Genomic DNA, 25,800 nt, shown 5'->3' on the forward strand with positions numbered 1-25,800 from the left:
ATGTCTACTCACTGTATCTCTTATTGTTGGCTGTATTCCTCAAGTTTCTTGTCTTGGTAGGCCAGAACCTACACAACTTCCTCTGGACTTAGCTGGAGTACTGTGTGTTACAGTTCATTTTCCCAGAAAGGAAATATCTTGACAGACATATTTATATGAAAGAAAGCTTTTCTTCTACAAAAAAAAAAAAAAGCCTGTTTGACTTCAAGTATCTTTAAAAACATTGCTTTCTCTTCAAGCAATTAATACACTTTCTCTTCAAGTCTCTTTGGCTTTGAGGTGGACTCAGTTCTGGTCTCCACCTTTTGGGAAAAGCTCACACTGGCTGCAATAGAGCTTTTCTAGTGATTATAATTTTTTAATAGTTAAAAATAAGCTCCTGCTGCTTGTAGTAGAACTCACGCTGTTGTCCTCGGGACAAGCCTTAAATCCTGTCACAGCTACTCACATGTATTTAAAAAGGATTTGTGCTGAATGTGATTATTTGTCACTAGAATTATTTCAAGATACTAAACCTTTCATTTTCTCTCTTTATTCTTTTTTTATTTTCTTTTTTTTTTCCCTGAAGAAAAATAGGGCACATCTCCCTGCCCTTTCCAGTTCCCCATAGCAGGGTAACGGTCACTATTTGTGCAAACCATTAAATGCCTAGAAAATGTCAGAAGCTATTATCACAACTTCTGTTATGAGTGACTTGGTAATAGCTAACACTTAAAAAAAGGGAAATCTCCCAGCCCATCAAGCAGTAATTCCTCCTTATTATTGTAGTGGCATATTTGATGGGCCCATGCGTCTCATTCAGCAATGAAACTGAGTGCAGTGAACTGGGAGGCACAGAGACTGTAAAAGCATGACTCATTTCAGAACTAGATATGTCTCTGATATTTATTTAATCCTTTCACTGCCTCCCTAGCAAACCCAGTGAATTTCCCACTCTGTTGAAAAGAGGCTGGTTGGGAACGAGAAGGAAGGACAAGAACCTCTACTAAAGGATAAAGGATATTTTTTTAAAAATGTTAAATGGGTGATGCTATTTACAACACTCCCCGTAAGAAAATTGAATTGTAAAAAATTGTTACTCTAAAAAAATAGATTATATTGTCCCTGAATATGCAGATTCAGATTCTTTAAGAACAGTAGAACCAGGTTATAATAATCAGCCTAAAAAGAAGTCATCCTTTGCATCATAAAAATAAGTTGCTTTCATGTAGAAATAGTTTTATGAAAAACAGGATTAAGGTGTATTACAGAAACAAAATGGCTTGCATTTTTATGCTATGCTGAGAGCATAGTCAGTAGTTTTCTATTGATTACCTCTGCCTGGGGATTGGGGTAATATCTTGTAGTCTGGGAGATCAATGCTTGAAAATAATGAATCCCAAAAATGAATATATTCCTACAGAGTTGTAGGGCTGGTTGCATAAGAAGGTCAATCTAAAAGCCAGATGACTTGCTTCCTCAAAGATTCCCAGGAAGTGACAAGTAAGGAGGGTAAGGCCATCACATCTCCTCCAAGCGACATTTTGGGAGGTCTGGACAGGAGCTGCCAGGAGGCTCTTGTCTGGCTTGCCTCATCCTTGCTCTCGTTCTGCTCCAGCTGCAGGGCAGTGGCAAGGAAACGCCACCTGCAATATCACTGCCTGCATTGGAGCTGAACTGTCCTGAAAGATGGTAAATGCAGAAGATCGCTCATAGATGGCCAAAGCCAAACAAACTGGCTGGGATTTTTTTTCCTCCAAAAGCATTTCCAAACTTCATCCATTTTTCACCTGATGAAATTGAAAATCTAAAACTCCTGCCAGCTCTGTGTCTGTTTGGTGGACCCTTGTGGCACAGTGCTTGCCCACCCAGTACACATTTCCTCATCCTAAAGCAGCCAGGAACTTTGTCTGGTGTGACTTATTCTGTTAGATGACGCCAGCAAGTCAGTTCCGGTGAGGCGGGACCTGTTTGCAAGCCAGGGCCTCTGCTGAATTTACAAAATCGCTAGGGTGTGAGAGGCACGAAGCTGTCACGGCTGCTCCTTCCTCTTTTGCCCAGTTTGAGAGTATAGGCAAAAACACTTTTCCCCGTTACTCGCTTGCAGCGTGGAGACGACTTTGCTTCCTCTGCTGCCCCCGCACAGCCTTCCTTTTCTCAATGGCAGTCTTGGTCGCACGACATAAATACCAACCAGCACTGTGCAAATACTCTGCCTGCTAGTGAGAAATAAGAGCCTCCTACACCACGTCAGCCCCATGGCCCCCAGGCAGCCCAGCATTTACTCTTTTAGGTTAGCTGAAGTCAGTAGTACTGGACTGTGCGCTTCCAGTTAAGCACAATTTAAGAGCTGTGATTTACCAGTGCTTAAACTAGTGTAATCCACTGGCCAAAAGATAGGCTTGAATTCAGGTAGCCAAAAAATCTAGTAATGGAAGAAAGGAGACATAAAGTTAACAGTTAGGAACATTGCAAATTAATTTTAAGACACATGGTTTCTTTTCTTAAAACACATCTCCATATTGCTTTTATAGCATGCATTTGGAAAACAAAAGCTATGCATAAAAGGAGCAGATGTTTTATCCTGGTGATGTTTCCTATTTGAAGAGAATGAGATTCTTTCCATATCACATGAAACATTTCAGGGCTGCTGTTAACTTTACACATAAAGCACCCCCTTGCAAGGGTTCCTGACACAAGCACCGTGCCCAGACAGAAAACGTGTTTTTCCCACCTCATGACGCAGGGAAACCAAGTGCGGTTACAATCTGTTTAGATTTTGAGAAATCCAGGAGACTCAGGCTTAACATGTGCTGAACAGTCATCAAGCTTGTTTTAAGAGATGCCAGCAATTATATACAAGTAATTTTTTGATGCTGGTTAAGTAGTTTCTAGATAGAAGTTTGTCTGCAAAAGAAGTAGCTGGAGTGCAGAAGAAAGTTTATTTTCCAAAAATAAAAGCTAGATTTTTTCCACGACTTATTCTAGTCTTCCCCATACCCAGCTAACTCATGTTCCAATAGTGTCATTTAATAATTGCTTTCGCCTGAATGTCTTTGCAGCTTACAAAATCGTTAAATGTTTTAAGCATAAAAGCCTTTCTCCAAACCCTGTGTGCCTGGAAGTGTTCCCACTTCTGTCTAGTCTAATAAAAGCTGTTACCTCTTGTTTCCGATCTTCCTTTCTCATACCCTCAGGCCATCACATTACAAAAACACCACTGCAAATCACACAGCTAAAGAGACCTTACATGCGTTTTCAACTATGAGTGTACACAGAAAAAACCTTGTATTTCAGGGAAGGATTTTTCTTGTGAAAAACAGATCCTGAGGGTCTGCATCAGGTCTGATTGGCCAGATCTACTACAACCCACTAGCTGAATTGTATTCTACATCTCCCAAAGAAGAATGTGAGTATCCATGAAATAGTGGATTTATGAGCCCTGTACCTTACACATAACATCCTATGCTCATTATGACCTTGGTGACTTCTTCAGTCATAACATCAAATTTCAAATCTTACTGTAGGATGGGATGTGCTTTCAACATGAGCGCCAGTAGGAAAACTTATTTATTGGCAGAAGGGAGTTTATAAACATGTTCTGACATTCTTCTCCACCTGACTTACGTTGAGAGGGCAGCGTAAGTAAACTAGGATGCATGCATATGTTTCCTCTGCCAGTAGTGCCCATATTTCAGAGGGGCATGAATAAATAGAGATTCCTAGATAAGAAGTGGAAAATTCTTTCCCCTATATGAAGTAATTTAAAGTGCTCCTTTTGTGCTATGCTCCCAGCCTTCCTTATAATTTAATAGTGTTGTTAGCATTGTTGTAGTGCTGATGATTTAAACAGAAGAGAAAAACAGGTTTTTATAATTTTGTGTTTCTTTTCTCCAGTAATCCTTCAAAGTATTGCTCTGGGTTAAGAGACAAAGTTAGTGGGATTTACAGACTAGCTTACTGGTACAACAGCAAGAAACCAATTTAGGCTAGGTTAGGCTAGGTTAGGTTACGTTAGGTTAGATTAAGCTAGGCTAGGCTAGGCTGGGTGAGGAGCAGGGCAAATGGAGTGGTGATATTTGGGGTTAGAAACTCCTTTCTTGGGCAGTGCAGTGTTGTTCCTGCTCAGTGCTACATACGGTGACGTCATGGGGTGGGGGAAGAGGAAAGAGGAGGGGTGATCTCAACAAACAGCTGTTGCAGCTGTAGAGAGAAAAAAGGAGAAAGATCAGGAGCAGCAGCAGCAATCCGACCCCTGCAACAGGTAATATCTCTTGAGCACAGTTGACCTAGAGTGCTCAAATGCAAAAAGGAAGGGGGGAAAAAAGTGGGAGGGTACGTGCCTGTGGGAGAAAAGTACATCTTTTGTAGTGGTTCTCAGCAGCTTTCTTCTTCCTGAGCTATAGCGCTTCCAGCTTGTCACAGGGGTGGGAGGGGGAAGGGGTAGAAGTTCAGACCACTGTGACTCAAAAGGAAACCATGTCAGCAGAGGGGCTTTTCTAGCAGACCTTTCCTGCAGAAATAAAAAAAAAAAAAAAAAAAAAAAGAACATCGCTCTCTGGTTTCAGCGCGGGGGTTGCTTCCTCATGTGCGGCCAGCCCGTGTGGGCGCACGGGAAGGCAGCAGAGTGCAATAGCTCTGAAGGCAAGGAAGTGCTCAGTTCATACAGGCCTGGGTGGGAACCCCCCTGAGAGGGACCTGAGCATGGTCTTCATCCCGGCACCTTGCAGGGGACACCCAGCTGGCCCAAGGGCTGCCCCGAGCTGGGTGCCGCTGCTGTGCTACCTGAGCTCACGGGGGACATGGTCCTGACCACCCTTCAGACACTGAGGGCACCTACTTCCGTACTTACCTCAGATGATAGCTACCACAGAGACACACTGAAGACCTTCATGGTAAAAATAATAAAATGCAACAATTATACTTACGTTATTTTTCTGCCTGTGGAAATACGGCAGGCTTTGCAAGCTAAAACTGTATCACTGGTAAAATCTCTGCTGGTGAATAAAAGGGAAAAGAGGACGTTTGGTACCATGCTGCTGTGTGTGCTAGTTCTGAGGGGTCTTATGTTTCATCTAGTTTCCTAGGTTCTGAGCCCAGAGAGAAAGCAGATAAAGTTTTCCACTAAGCAAGGTTGATCCTAAATATGATAAATGCATCCCTAGCATTTCAATGTATTTGGTATAAAATCAGCCACAGTAAGTAATGTGGACCTGACAACCAAAACAACAGACAGCAAGTCCAGCCTTCTGGGTCTCTCTACTGCAAGACCCACATCTGTTTCTTTCTCTTGTCATCAATGCAGGCAGAGGACTCAAATGTGCAGTGCTCCCCCAATGCCTTCAAATGAAAGCCACTTGGAAGTGTTAAAGCACATCACGCTACAAGGAATAAATGCAGCAGTGAGTCCATTTTACAAACCAGGCACCAGAGAGGCTAAGCGGGGTTTGTAAGGTCAGCCAGCAAGTCTGGGGCAGGGTCAGGAACTGAACAGCTCTCTGGTGATTGCTAGTCAGTGTGTTGTCTGCAAGGGTGCTGCAGAAGCAGGCTCTGTGAGGTAAACGTGGTATGATGCCTGCTGTGAACCGAGGGGAGTAGGAAATCTGATTAAAGCCCATCTCTTCTGCCAGTGACCTTTCAATAGAAGCAGATGGCTGAATTTTGTGTTGTGACACAAAACTGTTAGGACAGTGAAATAGGTTATCCTCAGTCTGCTTCTGGTTCTCTAGGTAAAGAGATCAGCCTTTGGATGAGAAAGACCTTAGAGAACAGTTACATTTCAGTTTCTTTTGATTACACTGAAATCACCTTTTATTCTCTGCAGATTTTTTCACTTCTGCCAAAGGCTTCTGCTTGATCTTGGGTACCTTTTGTGTGGGCACTAATACAGTAGGATGAAACCCCGTTTTGAGATCAGGGCTGTTCCTTCACACAGTGGAGAGCATCACCAAGTGAGGGAGCTGTGCTGCTCGCAGCTCTGGGGCTGAGATTGGTCCTCCAGGTAACACCGGCACGCTGCCCACCAGCACATCTCTACTCTTCATTGGGAATATGCGGCCCTCCATAAATGCCAACAGTGTATATACGTTTCAGTAGTTGCCAGTACATTTTAGAGATGATGAGTTCTAACACGCAACAGCTGCCATATTGCCAAAACACTAGTGTGAAGCTGTGTTTGCAAATGTCCTCTTGGTTACGCCCTGTTTAGCCAAGATTAAGCTGCTTAAGAATTGTAAAGACAACAATTTTCTAGCCAGCCAATGGAGGAAGAGTTTGGGAAATAAGCCCAAATCACTGAAAGACAAGTTCTGAGGATGAGAGACAGATGTAGCAAACTAAACTTCAGAAGAAGAGAGAAACCCAGCTTGCATCCCGTGCAAAGCCCACATGGCAGTATCAGACCAAAGAGACTGGTGGACGTGCTGACTGGAAAGCCTCGAGATTTTTGTAACTGTTCCTGTAATTTTCATACCCCTTGCAGTAATTCCTATCCATCCAGTAATAAGGCTGTTTCTTAAATCAGAACAATGTTCTTAATTTTTTGCCTTTTTGTAATGTACAGTGTCCCATCTTTTTTTCTTACCACAAGAGAGAACAAAGTGTCATTCAGCAATAAAGCAAAATGGGATTTTGGGTCAGTATTTTTAGAGCTCACTGAACTTTAGTCCAATTCAGTTGTATCATATTTTTCCCAAAATGAGTGTTTATGGAATACATTCCTTTGTCTGGGCCTTTATATGTCTTATTTTCGTAGTATCATGATGTCTCTTGAGAGGTCAGTTATGCCAAAAAATCCTTCTGTGCTTGTAGAAGTGATGATATGAATAGCAGCCATCCTGTGTAACAGGAAGAGAGGAAGAAAGGCATTTTCTATGACCTCTCTAGGATATACTTAGATTAAAAATTTAGAAGATCAGTTTATCTAGATCAATTTACAGAAGTGTGTATTGTTATTTATGGTCTTGGTCCAATGCTGGGAATGAAGTATATGCATTTATCATATTTAGATATTTCTAAACACAGAAATTCACTGTGTTTGTTAATGTACAGATACAAAGGAAATAAAGTTTAATGGCAGAGACATACCACATGAACACAGTGGATCAAGGGGCAACTTAAAAAGATCTTAATACTTATTGGGGCAGGAAATTAATTGGTCAATCATAGGAGATAAATTCTAGTACCAACTTAACAAATTCATTTCCCAAAAATGTAAACAGTCCTTTTCATAGCTAGAGGACAGGCAAGCCTTTCTCTCTGGAATAAGTCAGAAGAAAATACATTTATGAGGAAGGGAAATTAAGTATCTCCAGAGCCTATGAAGTTTTGCAAAAAGTCAGATTACCTATGAAAATTTGGTTAGAATAGCTACAAAAGTTAGTCTGCTCCAATAGGAGAAGTCTCATTTTATCAAATGCACCTTGAAACACAGGCTGTGCAGAAAGACAAAGACACTAATTTAATGTTTATCTGGAAAACCTGTAGAACAAGTTGGTTAAAAAAGGGAAAGACAGATACCCTTCAGACTGCATCTGAAGCAGACTGATATGTGGCCTTCTCTTCCATTTCTTCACCTATGTTTTTATAAATACAACTATGCTGAAGACACTGCAAATTATTCGCATTGTACTTTAAGCTGTCTTGAGTGCATGCTAGAGGCCTGTCTTCTGGGAAGAAGAGGATAAGCCTCACCCAGGTGCAGAAATCCCGAGGCTGGTGTCTGCGGGAGTCCAAGGCCCTCAGCAGGGCTGCGGCTGGTGCGACCCCAGCAGCCCCCTGAGTCTGGTCACACCGTCAAGGCAGAGCCAAGCCAAAGGGCTCGGGCTTGAATCCAGCACTTGGTGGAATGTCTTTGTTTAGTTACTTTTTCCTCTGGGGGCACAAATTTCACTGTGTGGTCACAGATCACTCTCATAACTGGTGGAAACTCAGACAATTTTTCTGGGCATATCTTAGGTATACCAACCTAAGGGAGCCTGTGATCCATTAGGGAGAGTAGAGTACTGTTGTGTGACCACTGACAGACGCAGTTAGTTTTCACTGATCTGTTCACATTTCAGCTGTTTTCCTTTGATTTCCTAACATATCCAAAGAGGGTGCAATTTCTACAGGTCGAAAAGCTTGAATGTTGTAGGAAGTCATACAGTTTGCTTTATCATTTTCACCTCCACAGCTTTACCATGAACACCTACCTCTTTGTGTATGACCTAATGCAATTCTGTGGACATTCCTGGATATTTACAAATATGATCATCAGGTTCATGTCATTTGGAAAAGGTAGGATTCCTTCTATGTTTTCATTAAAAGTTTCAAGAGGCAGTGACACACACAAACGTCAAATGAGAGATGAAGTTAGGATATATACCTGTATATATCCTATACCTGTATATATACCTGTATATACCTGTATATATCCTATACCTGTACCTGTCCAATACCAGAGGCTCTAATTTCAATTAGAAAAACATTGTTTCTTCCATTAAAAAGGATGAACAAATTACTGGTACCTATGTTCTGCCTGTATCACATCAGTGATGAAGCTCTTGTTTGGCTAATGAGCTTTAATATTCAGCAGCATACTAGTAACATTTGACTTAGACATAGACCTAAATGGACATAGACTAGGTCCAGCCATTATAGTGAATATTAATCTTACTGAAGCCACTAGGAGGGAGTATGTTTGTGGTTATTGCACATGACTCTCTGTCTCCAAAAACATTACAACGTATTTCTCTTTCTGTTGCCTGGGGTTAAGGCACAAAAATAGAAAACTAGTGACTGGAAATTTAAAATTATTTATAATGGTGAACAGTTGTAGGCACATAAAATACCTACTTTGTGGTCTACTTCTTTTAGGAAGTGCCATGGGTTCAGATATAGGCAGGAACTCAACATCTTCTCATGTTTAGACATTCCTCATATATTTCCTCAACATTTCCTCGTATTTAGAAATATCCTAAAGTGATATCTCTAAACCAACACATCCTGCACAATGTTTGCTAGTGCATCAAGCATAGGGGATCCCATTCTCTTCTCAGCTTCCTGCCTCTGTGTCAGAGCCACAGACGGAGAGTGGACTGCCTCCTCCCCTCCCCGAAGCTACCCAAAAGTTTGGTGCTGTGTGAACTTTCTCTCTCGTCATCTTAAGTGCTGACAGGGCAAGAGCAAACCCAGCAGTTGGTCAGACTTTTACTATATAACCACCCTCTAATTTTCCTCTTCATTTTGTCTGTAGATTCGTTGGCTGACACATTTTACTCCATAGGCCTTGTAATGCGCCTTTGCCAGTTGTTATCTTTACTGGAGATCCTACACATCCTCATCGGCATTGATAAAAGCCGTCTCTTCCCCAGGTTTTTGCAGGTAAGTCTATTTCTCAAGACCCTCCTTCCACAACCTACACACTTCAGCCATGGCTGCCCCTGGGGACAAGCCCAAGCTGAACTACCATGAATGGTCCACCTGCAGCCTTCCTCAGGGAGCTCGGTCTGCTAATGGTTTCCTAACTGCAGGAACTGAGCCCTCAGAACTGGCTTGGGAAAGAGCTGCTCTCTCAACTTTTTTCTTTTTGAGTGAAATGGTATAGTGAGTGCCCCATGCCCAGCCCACAACAGCAGGGACCTGGAAGGTGTCCAGAGGAGCAGCCACCTGCAGAAATGGGGCAGCCCCCATTTCTAGGGCGCCACAGGTGGCTGAGGATACTGCCTCCCCAGCCAACTCGTTTACAGCCAGAAGACCACATTTCAGAGCCCAAGTTTCAGTAGCTAATTCTTTTCCATGCCATTTCCTCACTGACAAGTGCATATTTATTTTGTAGACAAGCACAAGACAAGATTTTGTGGGGTAGCAAAGGGATGGCAGTGAGAAAATCACCAGCACACCAAGCCTCCTGAAACAGGGTTTGCTGGCAGTCATGGAGTGGGGAAGGAAAAGAATTGATTAAGAAAGAGAAGTTAGGGGACTGAAGCAGAAGAATTAATGCTGGGAGGGGAAAGAAAGGAAAATTGTCATATTCTTGCTGTAAGGGTCTCTGCCCTCTCAAACCCAGACATGGGCAAATTGTGGCAACATCCAGAGGTTCTGATGCTGTTAAGGGATTTACAGGGCATATGTTCAGCTGTAGGCAGAAAACCAGCCAAAAGATCACATGCTATAGCAGAAAACAAGATGATTCTCTGTCATTTTCCTTACCACACTCTTGTTTTCTGTTGGGAGCTAATATCAGGTTTTGGTATTTTTCTTAATGTATTGGAAAAAGCAAAAATATTGACTTGAGTGTACCTTCAAACCTTTCCAATCCTTAGTATTTGAATAACGGTGAAACCGGTATTGCTCTCAGCAGTCAGAAGGTAGAAGACTAAGAGTAGTTAGTTATGTTTTTAGTTTTCCGGATAGCCCATTTTTGTCAAATGATGCATTGCATGGGTGAAGATGTTCCTCTTTTTAAATCTCCATTAGAAATTGATTGACTAATACAGTTCCCTGTTCTTTATGCTGCTCACTAAGTGTGGTAGCAAATTCGTCAAAATGCAATTAACTGTTTTTCCCTGCCTAAATCTACATGCTTTTACACTAATCTAGGGGAAAAAAAAGTATCCTATCATCTAATGCGTCCTGTAACAAACCTCACGTCGTCTCTTAGAGAGAAGAGCAGCCTGCTAATGCTAATAGTCATTAAAGCAAGGCTTGTCCTGGCAGAGTTTACACATTTGCCAGCCCTGACATAGTCTGTTCCTTTCCTACCCAGCCCTACAGAAGCAGAGATCAGGGAAGCCTGCACAAACACTGCTCTGTGTCGCCACAAAAGACACCAAATATGAAACGGATATTCTGAGCAAGAAAACTGTGACCTTTCTTGGGCAGTGCAATTACTGCAGTGCTCTCCAGGGCAGCATGGAGAAGGGAACGATACGGCACTGTGACTCCAAACATTTGCCTCACAACAAAGATAGCTTTGGATCCCTACTCGGTTCTTTCCCCAGGTGTTCTCTCACCGCAAACACAACTCTCTTGCCTTGATGTTAGCAGTAGTCTCATGCTGTCCAAGCAAGGTGTACAAGCTCTTTGGTGTAGACTCTGCTTTCACTTGGATTGCTCTGCTTTTGCTGTCAAGAGTGCAAATCGAGCAGTTGTGTGCCAACAGTACTCCTATATGCCTTGCCTCACTTTCCACCCTGCCTCTTAGGAAAAAGAAAAGATATGTTTTCCACAATGAACTGGGGAAAGGCAGTTAGAAATGCTTACCTTACCGCAGCCTACTGGCCTACTGCACGCAGTCAGGGCACTGGTAAAGTTGCAGGAATTTGATAGTGGTTGCCCTGTTCTGTGTTGACTCTGAGCTTAAAACATACCCCTAGATGCATCCCTCTGGCCACGCACACACACGCATATCCACAGTGAAGTTCATCTCAGGTGATCTCTAGGATGAGTGAACAGGTGGCTATGGCAATGTCAAGTACATGGGTGGAGGTAATGTGACCTTGAATACAACAAAGCTGTGAAAGCATCCCTGTGGTGGTTGCTTGTTTTGTAGGCATTATAGCAGAGACAAGATTTAAGCAGAGTTTGAATGAAGGATTTCTGCCTAATATCCTATTTATCATGGTTTAGTAGCATTTACAAGGAACGCTTTGAGATACACATTACAGGTAGTGGAAAAGCAAAAAAAGGTGTTTTCTGGAAAAACCCATTCAGGATGGCCTCATTGAGGGACAAAGTCTCAGGCCACCAGGCACCTGAGAAGGGTTGGGTAGGCCAAGACCAAGTCACACCATGAAAGAAAGACAAGTCCTGTGTGATGGATGTTCTGGAGGGAGGGAAGACAAGGGAGGGTGACAAAGTTGGTGCAAAGGGATGTCTCTCAGGGCATTTGCAGCATGAATGATTGAGAGGAGGACAGGAGAACATGCCACATGTCATTGCATTTGCCAAAACAGAGGATAATGAAATTTACTAGTCTGGCCAAGGAGTAGAGTCTGATGGGACTGGTACTTTGGCAAGGCAGAGAGTAGGAAAGATGTAAGAAAAGACTGGCGTTTTTATGAACAAAACACCAGTTCTTCATCCTGTGCAAACAGGATTGGATTTACCAGAACAAAAGCAATGTACTACGACTTTGTGGTAAATTCATTTTTAACTTAATCTAAATATTTACTAGCGCTTTTCTTACTTTTTTTTTTAAACACTCAGTAAATCAAAGAGCTATGTAAGAGTTTCAGGTACCAAGTACGATACTGCACAGTCATTCAAAAATGGAAGTGAATGTGCTGCCTGCTCCTGCCCTAACCTCAGCTAGACTAATTTGCTGTGTTTCAGTTACTTGCTTCAAATGCCCAGGCTGCCTTGCAGAAATTTATGCCATTCTACCGAACTTGCTGTATCCAGTGAGAGACCAGTGCTGGGAGAGGAAGGAAATTCCAGTTTGATTTTAACACCAAGAATAAGAAGGAATGAAAAATGAAACCGTTACATTTATACTTTGTGAGATGTCAGCACATACTTCCTTTTTATGAACATGAATACATAGGACTTCTAGTTTTGCTTTTTTTTTTAAGCAAGAGAGTAGCAACAGAGAATACCATATTTTCATTCATGCAAGGACAGATGATACATAGAAGAAATGAGCCAAGGCTGAGCAGCAGCACATGCTTTTTATATATGTATATATGTATGTGTGTATATACACACGTACACATATGCATACATGTACGTGTGTGTATTTATATATGTACACAATTCCATGTATATATGTATACAGATGTGTGTGTATAGGGGCACGATATTCCAGGTACTGGAATACCCTCTTCTTCAAGTAGCACCCTGCCTTGTCACTTGATGAAAAGGTCCCCAGCCTCTGACTAACCCCTGCATCTACCTTCGATTTGTGTGGGTTACCTAAAGGTATGAGTGCTATGAAAGAAAAGAGCACAACGTCTTTAAGGGGAATAAAGGCAAGCAGGCAGGCAATCTCCTGATTTACACAGAAAAGAGATAGGATGCCACTGTCTATCCTCATGAGGACATCTCTGTTGCCCTGAGCAGCCAGGCCTGTATCCTGCCCTGCAAATGGCAGAGCAAGGCCACAGGCGGTTTTCAGTTTCAGTCTCTGATGGCCTCTTTGTGCATCCCATGGTTTGCAGTCTAACAGGAACAGAAGACCTACAGGGGACCTGCTTTGTGTCAGGTCCAGTTCCCTGCTCTTGCAGGCGCTTAACCTACTTTACACAGTCCGATTACTGACTCCCATTATCTGCAACTCGTGAGGCTGAGTGCCTTCACTGCTCTCCTTCCCAAACGTGAATCCTCTGATGAAGTCTGCTGAGCCCCAGCTAGGTGATACTCACTGCCTCTTGTGCACCTGCTCGTGCCCTGGGGAGAGAAGGAAATCCACAGCCTCTTCCACTCCCAGACCACGAGGCTGAATTGTGGGTCTCCATAGCCAGTGCTCATCCTTTTGAAATTGGGGATGGTAGCTACCTGTCTACTGCTTACCCTTTTCTCTCACTGAAATGGGATCTGCTCCTGATCACTTGACCCATGCTGTTTTCTAGCACTTTTCCACCCAGCCATCTCTTGAAGAGCAAGTGACCATTTGGAAGATCTGCCAGCTCTCACATCTAAAAACACATCCACCTTTTTATTATCGTGATAAAGCTTTGGTCTCTAGGTGAGACAATTCCCTGTGGCAATTCCCTGAAATCTCTCTCATATTAACAGTATTGCAGAACTCACTCTCCACATCCCAGTCTGATTTCAGGGTCGGTAACAAAATGCCCACACCACCAATGCTGCACTCCTTTACCACCCTACACCGGAATGATTTTAACTCAGTTCTAATTTATTTATTCTCTCCAGCACACAATCCCATTCAATGCTCACACAATAGTTTCACCTTTGTTTTGATTTCCCTCTTGTGATGGTTGTCCCACCATGCTTCTCCTATCTCTGTTCTATCTGGTTTCAGATCCTGCATCAATACTTCCAGTTCCCCCATGTTCTTGCCACGTTCCTCAGCATCAGCGCACAAACACAGGACTTATTACCTCTCACTCTCTGTTTCCCGGCCCATCTATACAGAAGTCTGTCAACATCTGAGCTTCTTAGAAATCAACGCCTCAGTTAGGGACCAATGGGATTAGCAGCACAAGATGACAGTAAGGGCAGGGTGAGAGGCAGCAAAACCACTGTTATCTGTTGTGGTCCCTCAGTGCTTTTCACGATGAGGAACCAGATCTCTCAGGGAATGGACATGCTCTCTTTCTGTATGAAAAATTGCTCTCACGTAATTTTGCTGAATAGTGAAGTGATGGCTGCTTTATCTGACAGATGTGGTTTGCAAAAAAAGTCTGCAGCCAAGATGTTCCACGCAGGAACCAGTAAACATTATGTAGCAAAACTACCGCACAGAATTACTGACAGGCCAATTTCTTATTTCGTTTAAGGTAGGAGTAAGGGAAACGGGGAAACCAGTGAAGAAGAATGACTGCGCTTGTAAAAACCACCTTGTTAATCCGTTTTCATTTCATGACTTTTCACTGACTTGACATCTTAACCCATACAATCATTAAATCTAAGGCACCTTACGGAAGAGATGGCAGTGGGTATAAAAAAACTCAGTGAAGCTATACTGATTCATACCATAGAATACATGCATGTTTTCTCCTTCAACACTTTCAAATAGAGTGTAAATCAGACTGAACCGGTACGGTTCTGGGGGAGTTTCACAAGCAACTGTTGGCAGTACTGAATACTACAGATGTATTCATTTTACAGGGCAGGCATGGATACCGATAGGAAACTTGTCCAAGAAAGCTGCAAAAAGACACACTTGTTTTTAATCTCTTGAGCTTTAATATTGCCAAAGTATTTTTTTAAGCTGGAGACACTGCCTGTTTAATCCACTTTTATATCTTTTCATTTGTAAAGGCATACCTTGTGGGTCAGATAAGGTTCAACCACTAGGAGAATGTTATGACATAAATATTATGGCAATAATTCACATAAATGACAAGCTTAAACCCACTTCTAGCCAGGAATAAGAAGGAAAGAAGAATAAGGAATTCTACTTTTCCTCCTCCTTTCTGCAAATCTTACCTGAGAGAGATCCCTTGGGACGCAGGTCTCCAAGCTAGGGAAAGCAGAGCTGGAACTCTGAGATGAGCACCGTCTGGCATACTACCCACCCACGGGCCCTCTGTATCCCACGGCCTCCCAGGCAGCCTACAAGCAAGGAAGCGGACCCCCGCCGGCCCTCCAGGCACTGGGCGCAGTGGGAGAAGTCCTTGCTCCCACGACCTCAGCCGGCTCATCCACCGCCTTCCTGGGCTACAAGCCCAGGTCATCCCCGTTGGCAAGCAAACCTCCACCCCTACCATCGCACATCTACGGTGCTGCAGCCACCAGTTTCCAGTTCCCCGAGCTGGAGGCCAAGGGGGCCTTGAACGAAAGCAGGCCAAGAAGCGAAACGTTCACGGGAGCATTTGTGTAAAGCAAACTGGATTCACCTGTGGCCTCCTATTTTGCCAAATGGCACAGAAATGAGAGCTTATAGAAGGTGCCACCTGAATTCACAATTCTTTTTTCTTTTCAGATCACTGAGAGAATAATTGTTTTATTTGTCGTGATCAACAGTCAGGAAGAAGTTCAAGGGAAATACATCGTGTGTGTTTTATTTTTCCTTTGGAACTTACTAGATGTGGTCAGGTAAGGAGACAATGGCAAAACCACGAGGGAAAAATGGGTCATTCTTGCAAGCAGAAACTCCCCCCCGCTGTGCTGCAGGTTCATTTCATTATTTCGAAATTGGTAGAAAAGCATATTATCCATTTTAAATAAAAGCTTGGACCTTATAAGCTACTTACGGATTTTTACAAAAATCAGCATAGTTGAGAGGCAGAGCGACTTACAGAAGTAAACTGTTGCATTAACATTTGTAGTTCAAAGGATTTGACCTTTTTAACAAAAATTTAGAAGGAAATCACAACTACCTCCCGGGGAACAGCAATTTCCGAAACTGATTTACAATCCTATTTCTTTAAATTTTTTTTTAGTATCTCACTTCGATCCAAGACTGACAGCACAGTAGGGCAGCACCGGCAGAACTTCTTACTAAGACGGAAAGACTATTCTGAGTTAATCGCACTGTGCTTTCCAAAAAGCCAAGAACTCCTGCTGCAGAGTCTGAGAATTTTGGTGTAGTAGGGCATATATCACACCACAGGGACAACGCGCGTGAGGCAAAATAGATAGGAATACAATTCAGGATTTTTATTTCAAAAATTTTGTATGGTGGAAGGTTACCAGTATCTCCCTGTGGTAAAAGTATAATGGTGAAAATTCCACATTACTGACTTTTGCATCGATATCTGAAGTCAGTAACATTTTTCAAATGTAACTTAAGCCTCTATGGACCTCAGTTTGTGGACTTACAGCAGGGAAGACATATGGAATTAAGAAGCATTTTAAGATATAGCCCTCACGGCAACCTCTGTATGGGAACAACATTTTTTTCTTTATCTTTTTCTTTCTGCTAAAACAGATTTCTGCTATTTTAAATACATTGCTTTGGGGACTGACTGGGGAATATGGATTTAGGCAGCAAAGGAAATGTATGTTATAAAAGAGATCCAAAAAAGAAAAGTGTCAGATAGGATTGATAAGAAAGATTTTAAGTCAGCTGCAGCATAATTGTACTACATGTGTTAATAAAATACTACTTGTATTAATTATTTGGATTATTGCTCAATCCCATTTCTTTTTGAAGTTTGTAAAGCTAAAATAGTAGAACCTAATCTCAAACGAAAGGGTTCTGTGCAGCTGGAGAGAGGCCAAAAGTGTAAGCAATATTGGCTGTAAAATCCTGACAGTGCATAATAGTCCTATCAATGTATCATTATTTTCTATCATTGCTAAAAAACACAGTCCAGCATCATAGCAATAACAGCAGCCGATTAATAGGCAAGATACTGTGGTCTATAGCAGCAAATGACCAATTCAAATAATAACGCAATTATACAACTCAGAGATTTAGAATTCTTACCCGATTCATTTTACAGCATCTGTGCCACGTCCTAGCATCTCAAAGAAGTGTTCATGTCTAAAAGCGTGCATGAATCTATCCCATCCCTTAGCCAACTAGTCTTAAAGTATTACAAGTTCTTCCACATAGTTCTTCAGGGACATAAATATCCTGTGCGTTATGGCTAATGATATACTGAGAGCACATTCTGCAAGGTTTTCTATATCTGATCTTTCCTGCTTACACCATAAACAGCCCAAGAAAGTGTACAGAGAGGAGTAGCTGTTTCCTTTTTGTATTGGGTTGAGATTATGCCTTAAAAGCAGTAATAATAAAAAATGGAGGCAATCCTGAGGTTGCAGAGAGCAAACCTGAGAGAGTATGGTACATTTATAGCCTATCAAACTCTTCTACAGTCCAGGAATGATGCAAAATTAGTCAAATGAATTAATAATAAGGGAATACAGAAAGTTTGTTTAATGCTGGTTCCATCTGTCAGAAACGGTGCTGGCTCACAGTGGCTTAGAAAAATCCTTATTTTCACATCTCTAGCAAGACCACAGGGCAAAAAGCCTTTCACCTGACCAAAAATGCGATCAGACCTGTTTCTCCGGTGTTTGGAAAGCTGCTGTACCACTTCTAGATCAAACCAGCTCACCTTTGGAGACTGAACTCCTAGGTAGTCTGGTCTCCCAGTCAGCAACAGTAACAGCCGCAGTAAGAATAAAATGCTGCAATACATCGGAGTGCAATTGCTTTTTTTGCACCTACTACCCCTCTGAGGTCCAGGGGAGGGGCAGCCGTACTACAGAGGATTAAGTACCTTGATTACCTTGCTGTTTAGCCTCCTTCAGTAGCGGTTTAGCTGGTTCAGCAGTCATTAATCAGCATTTTCTCAGTCCCAAGCAACAGTCATATTCTGCCTGTCCCTCTCAGTTGTGACATCCCTATCTGAAATCCATTTTCTGATGGACCAATATGAAATCACCCTGGTTTCTGATAGAGCCTTTGGGCTGGAGGGCTGTATTGCTGTCTGCCTGCTCTAGGGCAGCACCACAGGCAACCCTTCCGAAACAATCAACCATCTACTTTCAGACATCGATTAGAGCCTGAACAAAACTGCTGCAGTATTGCTCTGAAATTTTCTCAGATAGGCAGCTCCAAGCTCTCCTGCAATTCCCTTAGATTTTTCATAATATATCTTTATTTTAAAGACATGATCATTCCCTCTGAGCTCATCTGCCGTTCCTCTTGGTGCAGGTACACTTACAACATGTTAGCAAGGACGGGAATATACTACCTACCACTGACATGGCTCAACTTCTCACTGCGCATCCCACTCTATCCCCTTTCAGTTCTGGCTAAAGGTAAGGAGACGGGAAAGGTACCAACAACTTGCTTCCTTAATCTTCTTCAATAAAATTTGATCAGTTCAATTGTCATTTGTGTTTAAGTTATTTCTTTTTGTGTTGCCAAAGTAGTCATAAATGTTTATGTCCTCTCATATTAACCTGTATGTCACCTACCTTTCTCTTTTCTGTACCTTTTTCCTTAATAGAGGTTCTCTGGGGTTTGTGTGTCTGGCTTTTTTCTGGTTTTGTTTTGTTTTTTAGCAGTATAGGAAAATGTTCATTTTTCTGGGTAAAGCAGGAAAATACCCCCACAAGAGACACGATTCCCCCATTCCAGACTGAGCACATTAGACAGCAAGTCCCAAAGCTGCCTTCTCCCTCACTGAGGCTGACCTTACTGGCTCAAGCCATACTTTGCAGCTTATCATACTTATACCAGGAAATGTGCCCACTGAGATCATATGGAAAGCAGTGCAACTACAGGCATGATGGGACTTGTTACTGAATAGGAAATGCTTGCTAATTCTAGTATTAAGAGCAACTAGCACCTCAGATCTACAAAACTGAACTCAAGGAGAGAACAACGTGCATATGCATATGAATGACATGGTAAATTCAGCATATAATACAGCTATCTGTGCCTTAAAGGTAACTGACTTTTATATGAAGCTTTTTGATGATCTTCCACCTCCTTTTGACTAAAGATTTTCCATGTTATTTTACAGCATTTGCAATTTGTGTATCACTGCCATATTTTGAATCCTTTGGCACATATTCCATCAAGCTACCACTTCCATTCGCCTTCTCAATCTACTTCCCCTATGTTCTGAAAGCGTACCTGCTAGTGCTGTTTATAGGTAAGTATCTCATCTTCCAGAAAGCTGGGACTCAACACAGCTGGGATGCCTATGGCAACAAAAAATCAAATCAGTATAGGTGCTTTCACAAACTCGAACTCTCTCTGCCACATCTCCTGCAGACCACTGCAGGGAAATTCATCACCAGCTGTTTTGATTTCCAATGTCTTTCAATAAAAATAATTGAATTTGGAAGAATCACTGGTTGTGCGATGCATAAAAATACAGAACAAAAATATAAAAATTGCTTCAATGATCCTGGCCTTACAGCTACTTACTGAAGTTTGCTTTTTTTTAAAAAAAAAAAAAAAAATCATTTCCCGTTTGATCATAATCTCATTCTGTGCAACCCCTCCTCATTCCTCCTAGCTGGTATGAGAAGTTGTATGTAAATTAAGACTTTCACAGCTTGATTATCCAAAGGGATTATCCAAAATCTGCAGGTAAATAGACCCCTTCTCCTTCTCAACAAAATACTTTTGAAAAATTTGAACTGAATTTGGCTGCATTATAGCCAAGTCTTCTTTCTGTCATTGGCTTTAAGACTAATTTGAAGGATCTCATCTTTGTGATGCAGTGTTCTGTTCCTAAGTTCATGGATGGAACTGTGCAAGGTTACCAGATGAAGGCTCATACTGTTCCTTCTAAATGAACTGAAGACACTTTGGACTCTACTCTCTTATTCTTATAGCATTTTGTGTTTTGATTCAGGTATGTGCTTTATCATCCAGAACCTCTTCTCCGAAAGAAAGGCACACCTAGGGACAGGCAACATCAAAAAGAAAAGAAGCTAAACTGGTATTTTGTTTTGAAATAAGAAATATATTCCCAGTGGGCTGCTGCAATTCATAGGTTAAGAAGAAATTAGACGAAGATTTTCAATGCAAAACTCCTGTTTGCATGTACGTTATCTGCTGTGTAGAATTTTCAGAGAAGGCAGGTCTCTTTAATGCACCTAAAAAATAATGCACCTATTTTGAGCAGGTCAAAATAACTAGTTACTTTTGAAAGTTTTGACTTCAAATGGCAGGAGTTTTAAAAATGAATGTATTTTTTCTAACATATATTACAGAACTCCGAAAAAAACTGAAGAGTACCTCCACTCACAATCATACTAACAACCCTTACTTTGGTATTAATTCTTACCTCATTAGCAACAGATATTCTGTAATGACAGTACCATTTAATCTATAAGCTTATTTTATATTAGGCCAACATGTATATGCCTCATATATATAAATGCTAAATTGGCTAGAACTGGAATCTCTCAAGGAGCAGAAGCTGGAAACTTTGCAATGTATGAGATTCACATGCTGATTAGCCCCAGGCATTCACAAAGGATCCCTCACATTCTGGCCCAACCTTCACTTCTCCAAACAAGATTCCAGAAAATGCAGCTAAACCACAAAGGCAAGTGATCATCTACTATATTTTCGAGGAGATATTTAAGGGTCAGAAGTAAAAACTTGTAATAATAACTCTTTCCCCACAAGGATTTTCTTCCATGCTGAACAGCAGAGAGAGATGCAAAAGAAGTGTGATATAGTCTGGCCAAATATATGTTGTTCTTTAAAGGGAAGTGAATGACTATCAAAAGCCACGTGCAAAATTCTAGCCAGTTTACTCAAGTGCGTTGCTCCTCATACTTCTGTAGGACTATCTGTGAGAATGCAACTAGAACACAGTCTCTTCAAAGGTTGGGAATGAAGAATACGGACAGCAACCCAGTGGACTGTACAGGCAAAAATGGACAAGTAACTGCTTAGAAGACGGCAGGGGCTTTTCTGATGTTTCATCCATAACGATTATCACCGACATTTGAACTCAAGCAGGTGGGGGAGAAAAGTGAGGCTATTTTTTTGAGCTTGACTGAAAACTGGGGGGAGGGAGGAAAGATAATAGTTGGAGGGAAGATAATATTTAAAGAGAAAATTAACATTACCACAATATGAAAAGGTTTTTGCCTGTACAATTTTCTAAACCATGCAGCCTAAGAGGGTATATAAGGAAAGAGTGAAGCTGGCCTTGATGAACTCAGTTCTTATGAAAGGTCACCTCCTATAATTTTTATTTATTTAATATATGTGGCAGACAATGCCTGCAGACTATTGTGACCACTGGAGTATTTGCAAACCATAAGCAATAAGGTCATGCATGCAATAGTATAGGGTCAACCCTGGATTTTTTTTTTTTTTTAAAGCACTGCAAACAGGGTAGGAATTTGGAACTTAGAGAAACAGAAGTACTTCCACTTTGAACTACTGTCTGACCCAAACTGATTCAAGTGTGGACAACGTGAAGAAATGTATAGAGCAGCTGAATAGGATGACAGCTTTGAAGAAGAGAGCCAGAATAAGAACACTTCACATCAAACCACTATATAACACGCTAAAGGTGAAACATGGACATTTTTCCCCTTGGAAATTCAATCTAATGTGTTTGTCGCCAAACTGCCTGGAGTTAACATACCTTGTATGAGGAAACATGACTGATACTGTATTGGGTCTACATGGCAAGACTTTGGCAGTGGGGGAGCTGCAGGAATGGCCTCCATGAGAAGAAGCCAGGGGCTTCCCCCATGCCAGACACAGCTGGTTCCAGCCAGCTCCCAAAACAGAGCCACCGCGGGACCCTGCTGAGCCAAACAGCAACGCTGATGGCACCTCTGTGAAAACATATTTGAGAAAAGGTAAAAAACGCTACACAGCAGTTGTAGAAAAGAAGAGTAAGAAAAATGTGAGAGAAACAGTTCTGCAGACACCAAGGTCAATGGGGAAGGAGAGGAGGAGGTGCTCCAGGCACTGCAGCAGACTCCCCTGTGGCCCATGGATAAGACCATGGTGGAGGAGTTTGTCCGTCTGCAGCCCACTGAGGACCACGCCAGACAAGATATCCACACTGCAGCCTGTGGAGGACCCCACACTGCAGCAGGTGCATGTGCCCTGAAGGAAGCTGCAGCCCATGCAGAGCCCAGACAGGAGCAAGTTCCTGGCAGGAACTGTGGCCGATGTGGGACCCACACTGGAGCAGTCTTTTCCAGACGGACTGCACCCCATGGAAAGGACTCATGCTAGAGCAGTTCTTGAAGAGCTGCAGCCTGTGGGAAGGAACCATGTTGGAGCAGTTGACGAAGGACTGTATTCCACGGGAGGGACCCCATGCTAGAGCAGGGAACAGTATGAAAAGGAACGAGCAGCAGAGGTGAAGGTTTATGAACTGAGTGCAACCCCCATTCCCTACCCATCCTGTACCACTTGGGGAGGAAGAAGGTAGAAGAGTCAGGAATGAAGGAGTGAAGTTGAGCCTAGGGAGAAGGGAGAGGTGGGGGGAAGGTGTTTTTAGTTTTGTCTTTGCTTCTTACCATCCTATTCTATTTTTAATTGGCAATAAATTACTCTTTCCCAAGTCGAGCCTGTTTTTGTGACAGTAAATGGTAAATGATCTCCCTGTCTTTACCTTGACCCACAAGCCTTCTCATCCTATTTTCTCCCTGTTGAGGAGGCAGAGTGAGAAGAGTGGCTGAAGGGGCATCTGGCAGCCAGCCAAGGTCAAATGTATCACAGATATTCATATTAAGCCATGTTTATTGTTTTACATTAAAAAAAACAAAATCAGGATGCGATGCTCTCCCTTTGCACTGATTCTTACAGCTGGCTAAAAGCCTGAAATAGGAGAAAAATTCTTTAAAATTCGCTATGGGGAAGACCCCCAAACCTAAACTGCAGGAAAAAGACATGAAGTTAATGACAGAAGACTTCCCCACCTCCTTCTGGTGCAGAGGTAACTTGAGGCAGGCAATTGGGAGATCCAGGGAACCAGCCTTCCATGTGTGACCACAGCAGGCCACTGTAACTTCAGCTCCAATGCTCTACCTTAGTTTCTGGAAAAGCTTCTTCTGGAAAAGGACTGGGCAGGCAAAAAGGTGCTTAAAGTTGCCCAAGTCTTTCCACCTCTGGGAACTTAAATTTTTGTTCAAAACTTGTATCAGTCTTGAGATCCCAGCTCATCTTTATCTCCATTTAGACCATCCGATATTGGAATCAATTGTTCTTACATATCTATATAAACACAGGCAAAATAATGTACTGTATAGACAAGGGTGAAGAAATATCATTCGGGAGGTAATTAAACAAACTCTTTAGGAACAGAAAGGTATCTGACTACTATATTTGTCTGACATTTAAAAAACCACTAATTTTAGTACAGCTTATGTACTGTGAGATTGAATTCATAAATTTGCAAATGAAACACATACAGCGTGGAAAAGAAATTATACCTAAGTGCTAAAGATAGAAGAAAAAAACTATGCCTTCTGTTTGCCCACAGGACAGCTATGGTGGAGTCACAAGAACTTGTCCTACCAGTATGTCTACCACCAGTTTCCTTTGATGCCTTTCCACACATCTAAAATGCAGTACCAACTAACTCGCCTACCTCAGTTCTTCAAAGTCATTGTCTCTATTTGGAAAGAGATCACCTAGAAACAAAAATCCTATTCATTTCTCCAGCACTAGCACACAACAGGAGGAATAGTCTCTCCATCACAGGCTATGTGTATACTTGCAGGTATAGCAGCCCAATAGGAATGGAACTATAGAGTGAAAGGATTCACAATGAGGACCCAACAGCCAACTTACCTGCCTTTCAAAAGGTTTTACTTCAAACCATGTCCTGTGTGCTGAACACACAGAGTTGTGGAGTACACTAGAGTATTTAGAATAGAATAGTTCCAGTTGGAAGGGACCTACAACGATCATCTAATCCATCTGCCTGACCACTCCAGGGCTGACCAAAAGTTAAAGCCTGTTATTGAGGGCATTGTCCAAATGCCTCTTAAACACTGACAGGCGTGGGGCATCGACCACCTCTCTAAGGAGCCTGTTCCAGTGTTTGACCACCCTCAAAGAAATGGTTCCTAATGTCCAGTCTAGACCTCCCCTAGCGCAGCTTTGAGCCATTCCCACGTGTCCTGTCGCTGGATCCCAGGGAGAAGAGGTCAGCACCTCCCTCTCCACTTCCCCTCCTCAGGAAGCTGCAGACAGCAATGAGGTCACCCCTCAGCCTCCTGTTCTCCAAACCAGACAAACCCAGAGTCCTCAGGCACTCCGCATAGAACATGCCTTCCGGCCCTTTCACCGGCTTTCTTGCCCTCCTCGGGACGCATTCAAGTGCCTTCACATCCTTCTTAAATCGTGGGGCCCACAGCTGCACACAGTACTCAAGGTGAGGCCGCACAGCGCTAAACACAGCGGGATAATCCCCTCTTTTGACCGGCTGCCTCTACTGTGTTTGATGCACCCCAGGACGCCGGTTGCCCTCTTGGCTGCCAGGGCACACTGCTGACTCGTGTTGAGCTTCATGTCAACCGGCACCCCCAGATCCCTTTCTGCAGGGCTGCTCTCCAGCCACTCCTCTCCCAGTCTATACCTGCGTCACAACTGGGTGCCCAATCGGTGCCCAATGCTCCAATCTATCTGGATCCCTCTGCAAGTCCTCTTGTCGCTCGAGAGAGTCAACAGCACCTCCCAGTTCAGTATCTTCAGCAAACTTACTAACGGCGCATCCAACTCCTGCCTCCAGATCACTGACAAAAACGTTGAACAGCACTGGCCCTAGAATTGAGCCTTCAGGAACACCACTGCTCACTGGCCACCAGCCAGATGTAGCCCCATTCACCACAACCTCCTGCGCCCTCCCCTTCAGCCCGTTCTTCACCCGGCGCACTCTGCACCTGCTCATCTCACACCTGGACTACTTGTCCAGAAGGATGCTGTGAGGGACAGTGTCAAGAGCCTCACTAAAATCCAGAAAAGCTGCATCCGCCACCTTCCCCTCACCCACTAGGCAGGTGACCTCATTGCAGAAGGATATCAGATCAGTTAGACAGGGCCCTCCCTCTGTGAGCCCGTGCTGACTGTGCCTGAGGATGTTGCACTCTCCTTGAAATGCCTTTCAGGAGCACCCAGCAGGATCTTCTCCCTAATTTTCCCAGGCACTAAGGTTAGACTAACAGGTCTGTAGTTTCCCGGGTCTTCTCTCAAGCCCTTCTGGCAAATTGGAAGAACGTTGCCTACCTTCCAGTCAGCAGGGACCTCCCCAGACTCCCAAGACCTTTGGTAGATGATCAAGAGGGTCCTGCTGTAACGTCCGCTAGCTCCTTCAGTACTCTGGGATGAATCCCATCAGGCCCCATGGACTTATGAACATTCAATGGATACAACTGGTCATTTACAATTTCAGTGTCCACAAATGCAAAGTCACTGCTCCCACATGTCCTCCAACCCAAGGTCTATCAGTATTATTAAAGACTGAGGCAAAAAAAAGCATTAAATGCCTCTGCCTTTTCTTCATCCGTATTTGTCAGGTGACTGTCTTCATCAAGTATTAGTCCAACATTTTCCTTAGATCTCGTTTCCTCTTAACATACTCAAAAAGTAATTTTTTGTTATCCGACCCAACACTAGCCAGTTTCAACTTTAGCTGACCTTTGGCCTTTTGTGTTTTCTCCCTACACATGCGAACAACAGCTCTGTAGTCTTCCTGCGAACCCTGACCTCACTTCCAGAGATCATACAATTTCTTCTCCACCTGAGTT

At 42.8% G+C, this 25,800-nt stretch overlaps 1 protein-coding gene across 3 annotated transcripts; it reads left to right on the forward strand.

The window, feature by feature from the left end:
- The first annotated feature begins 4,131 nt into the window (after positions 1-4,131).
- Positions 4,132-23,951, forward strand: HACD4 (3-hydroxyacyl-CoA dehydratase 4). Of its 3 annotated transcripts, XM_075137888.1 has the most exons (7): positions 4,132-4,243; positions 8,153-8,256; positions 9,215-9,342; positions 15,569-15,681; positions 18,257-18,363; positions 19,074-19,205; positions 19,917-23,951. In XM_075137888.1, exons 2-7 carry the CDS (start codon positions 8,160-8,162, stop codon positions 19,997-19,999), a joined length of 660 nt encoding a protein of 219 aa, XP_074993989.1. In that variant the 5' UTR covers positions 4,132-4,243; positions 8,153-8,159; the 3' UTR covers positions 20,000-23,951. The 3 variants fall into 3 exon arrangements, with proteins under 3 accessions (XP_074993989.1, XP_074993987.1, XP_074993988.1); XM_075137886.1 differs by lacking the exon at positions 19,917-23,951 and having other exon boundaries at positions 19,074-19,487; XM_075137887.1 differs by lacking the exon at positions 19,917-23,951 and having other exon boundaries at positions 9,245-9,342; positions 19,074-19,487.
- The last annotated feature ends 1,849 nt before the right edge of the window (positions 23,952-25,800 follow it).

The sequence above is a fragment of the Calonectris borealis genome, chromosome Z (genome assembly GCF_964195595.1).
Source record: "Calonectris borealis chromosome Z, bCalBor7.hap1.2, whole genome shotgun sequence".
Taxonomy (NCBI): Eukaryota; Metazoa; Chordata; class Aves; order Procellariiformes; family Procellariidae; genus Calonectris; species Calonectris borealis.

Excerpts from the sequence above, each read along its gene's own strand:
- HACD4 (XM_075137886.1), top strand. The coding sequence starts at position 8,160 with ATGAACACCTACCTCTTTGTGTATGACCTAATGCAATTCTGTGGACAT. Across the intron at positions 9,343-15,568 it reads TCTTCCCCAGGTTTTTGCAG|ATCACTGAGAGAATAATTGT; the intron begins GTAAGTCTATTT and ends TTTTCTTTTCAG. Across the intron at positions 15,682-18,256 it reads AACTTACTAGATGTGGTCAG|GTACACTTACAACATGTTAG; the intron begins GTAAGGAGACAA and ends CTCTTGGTGCAG.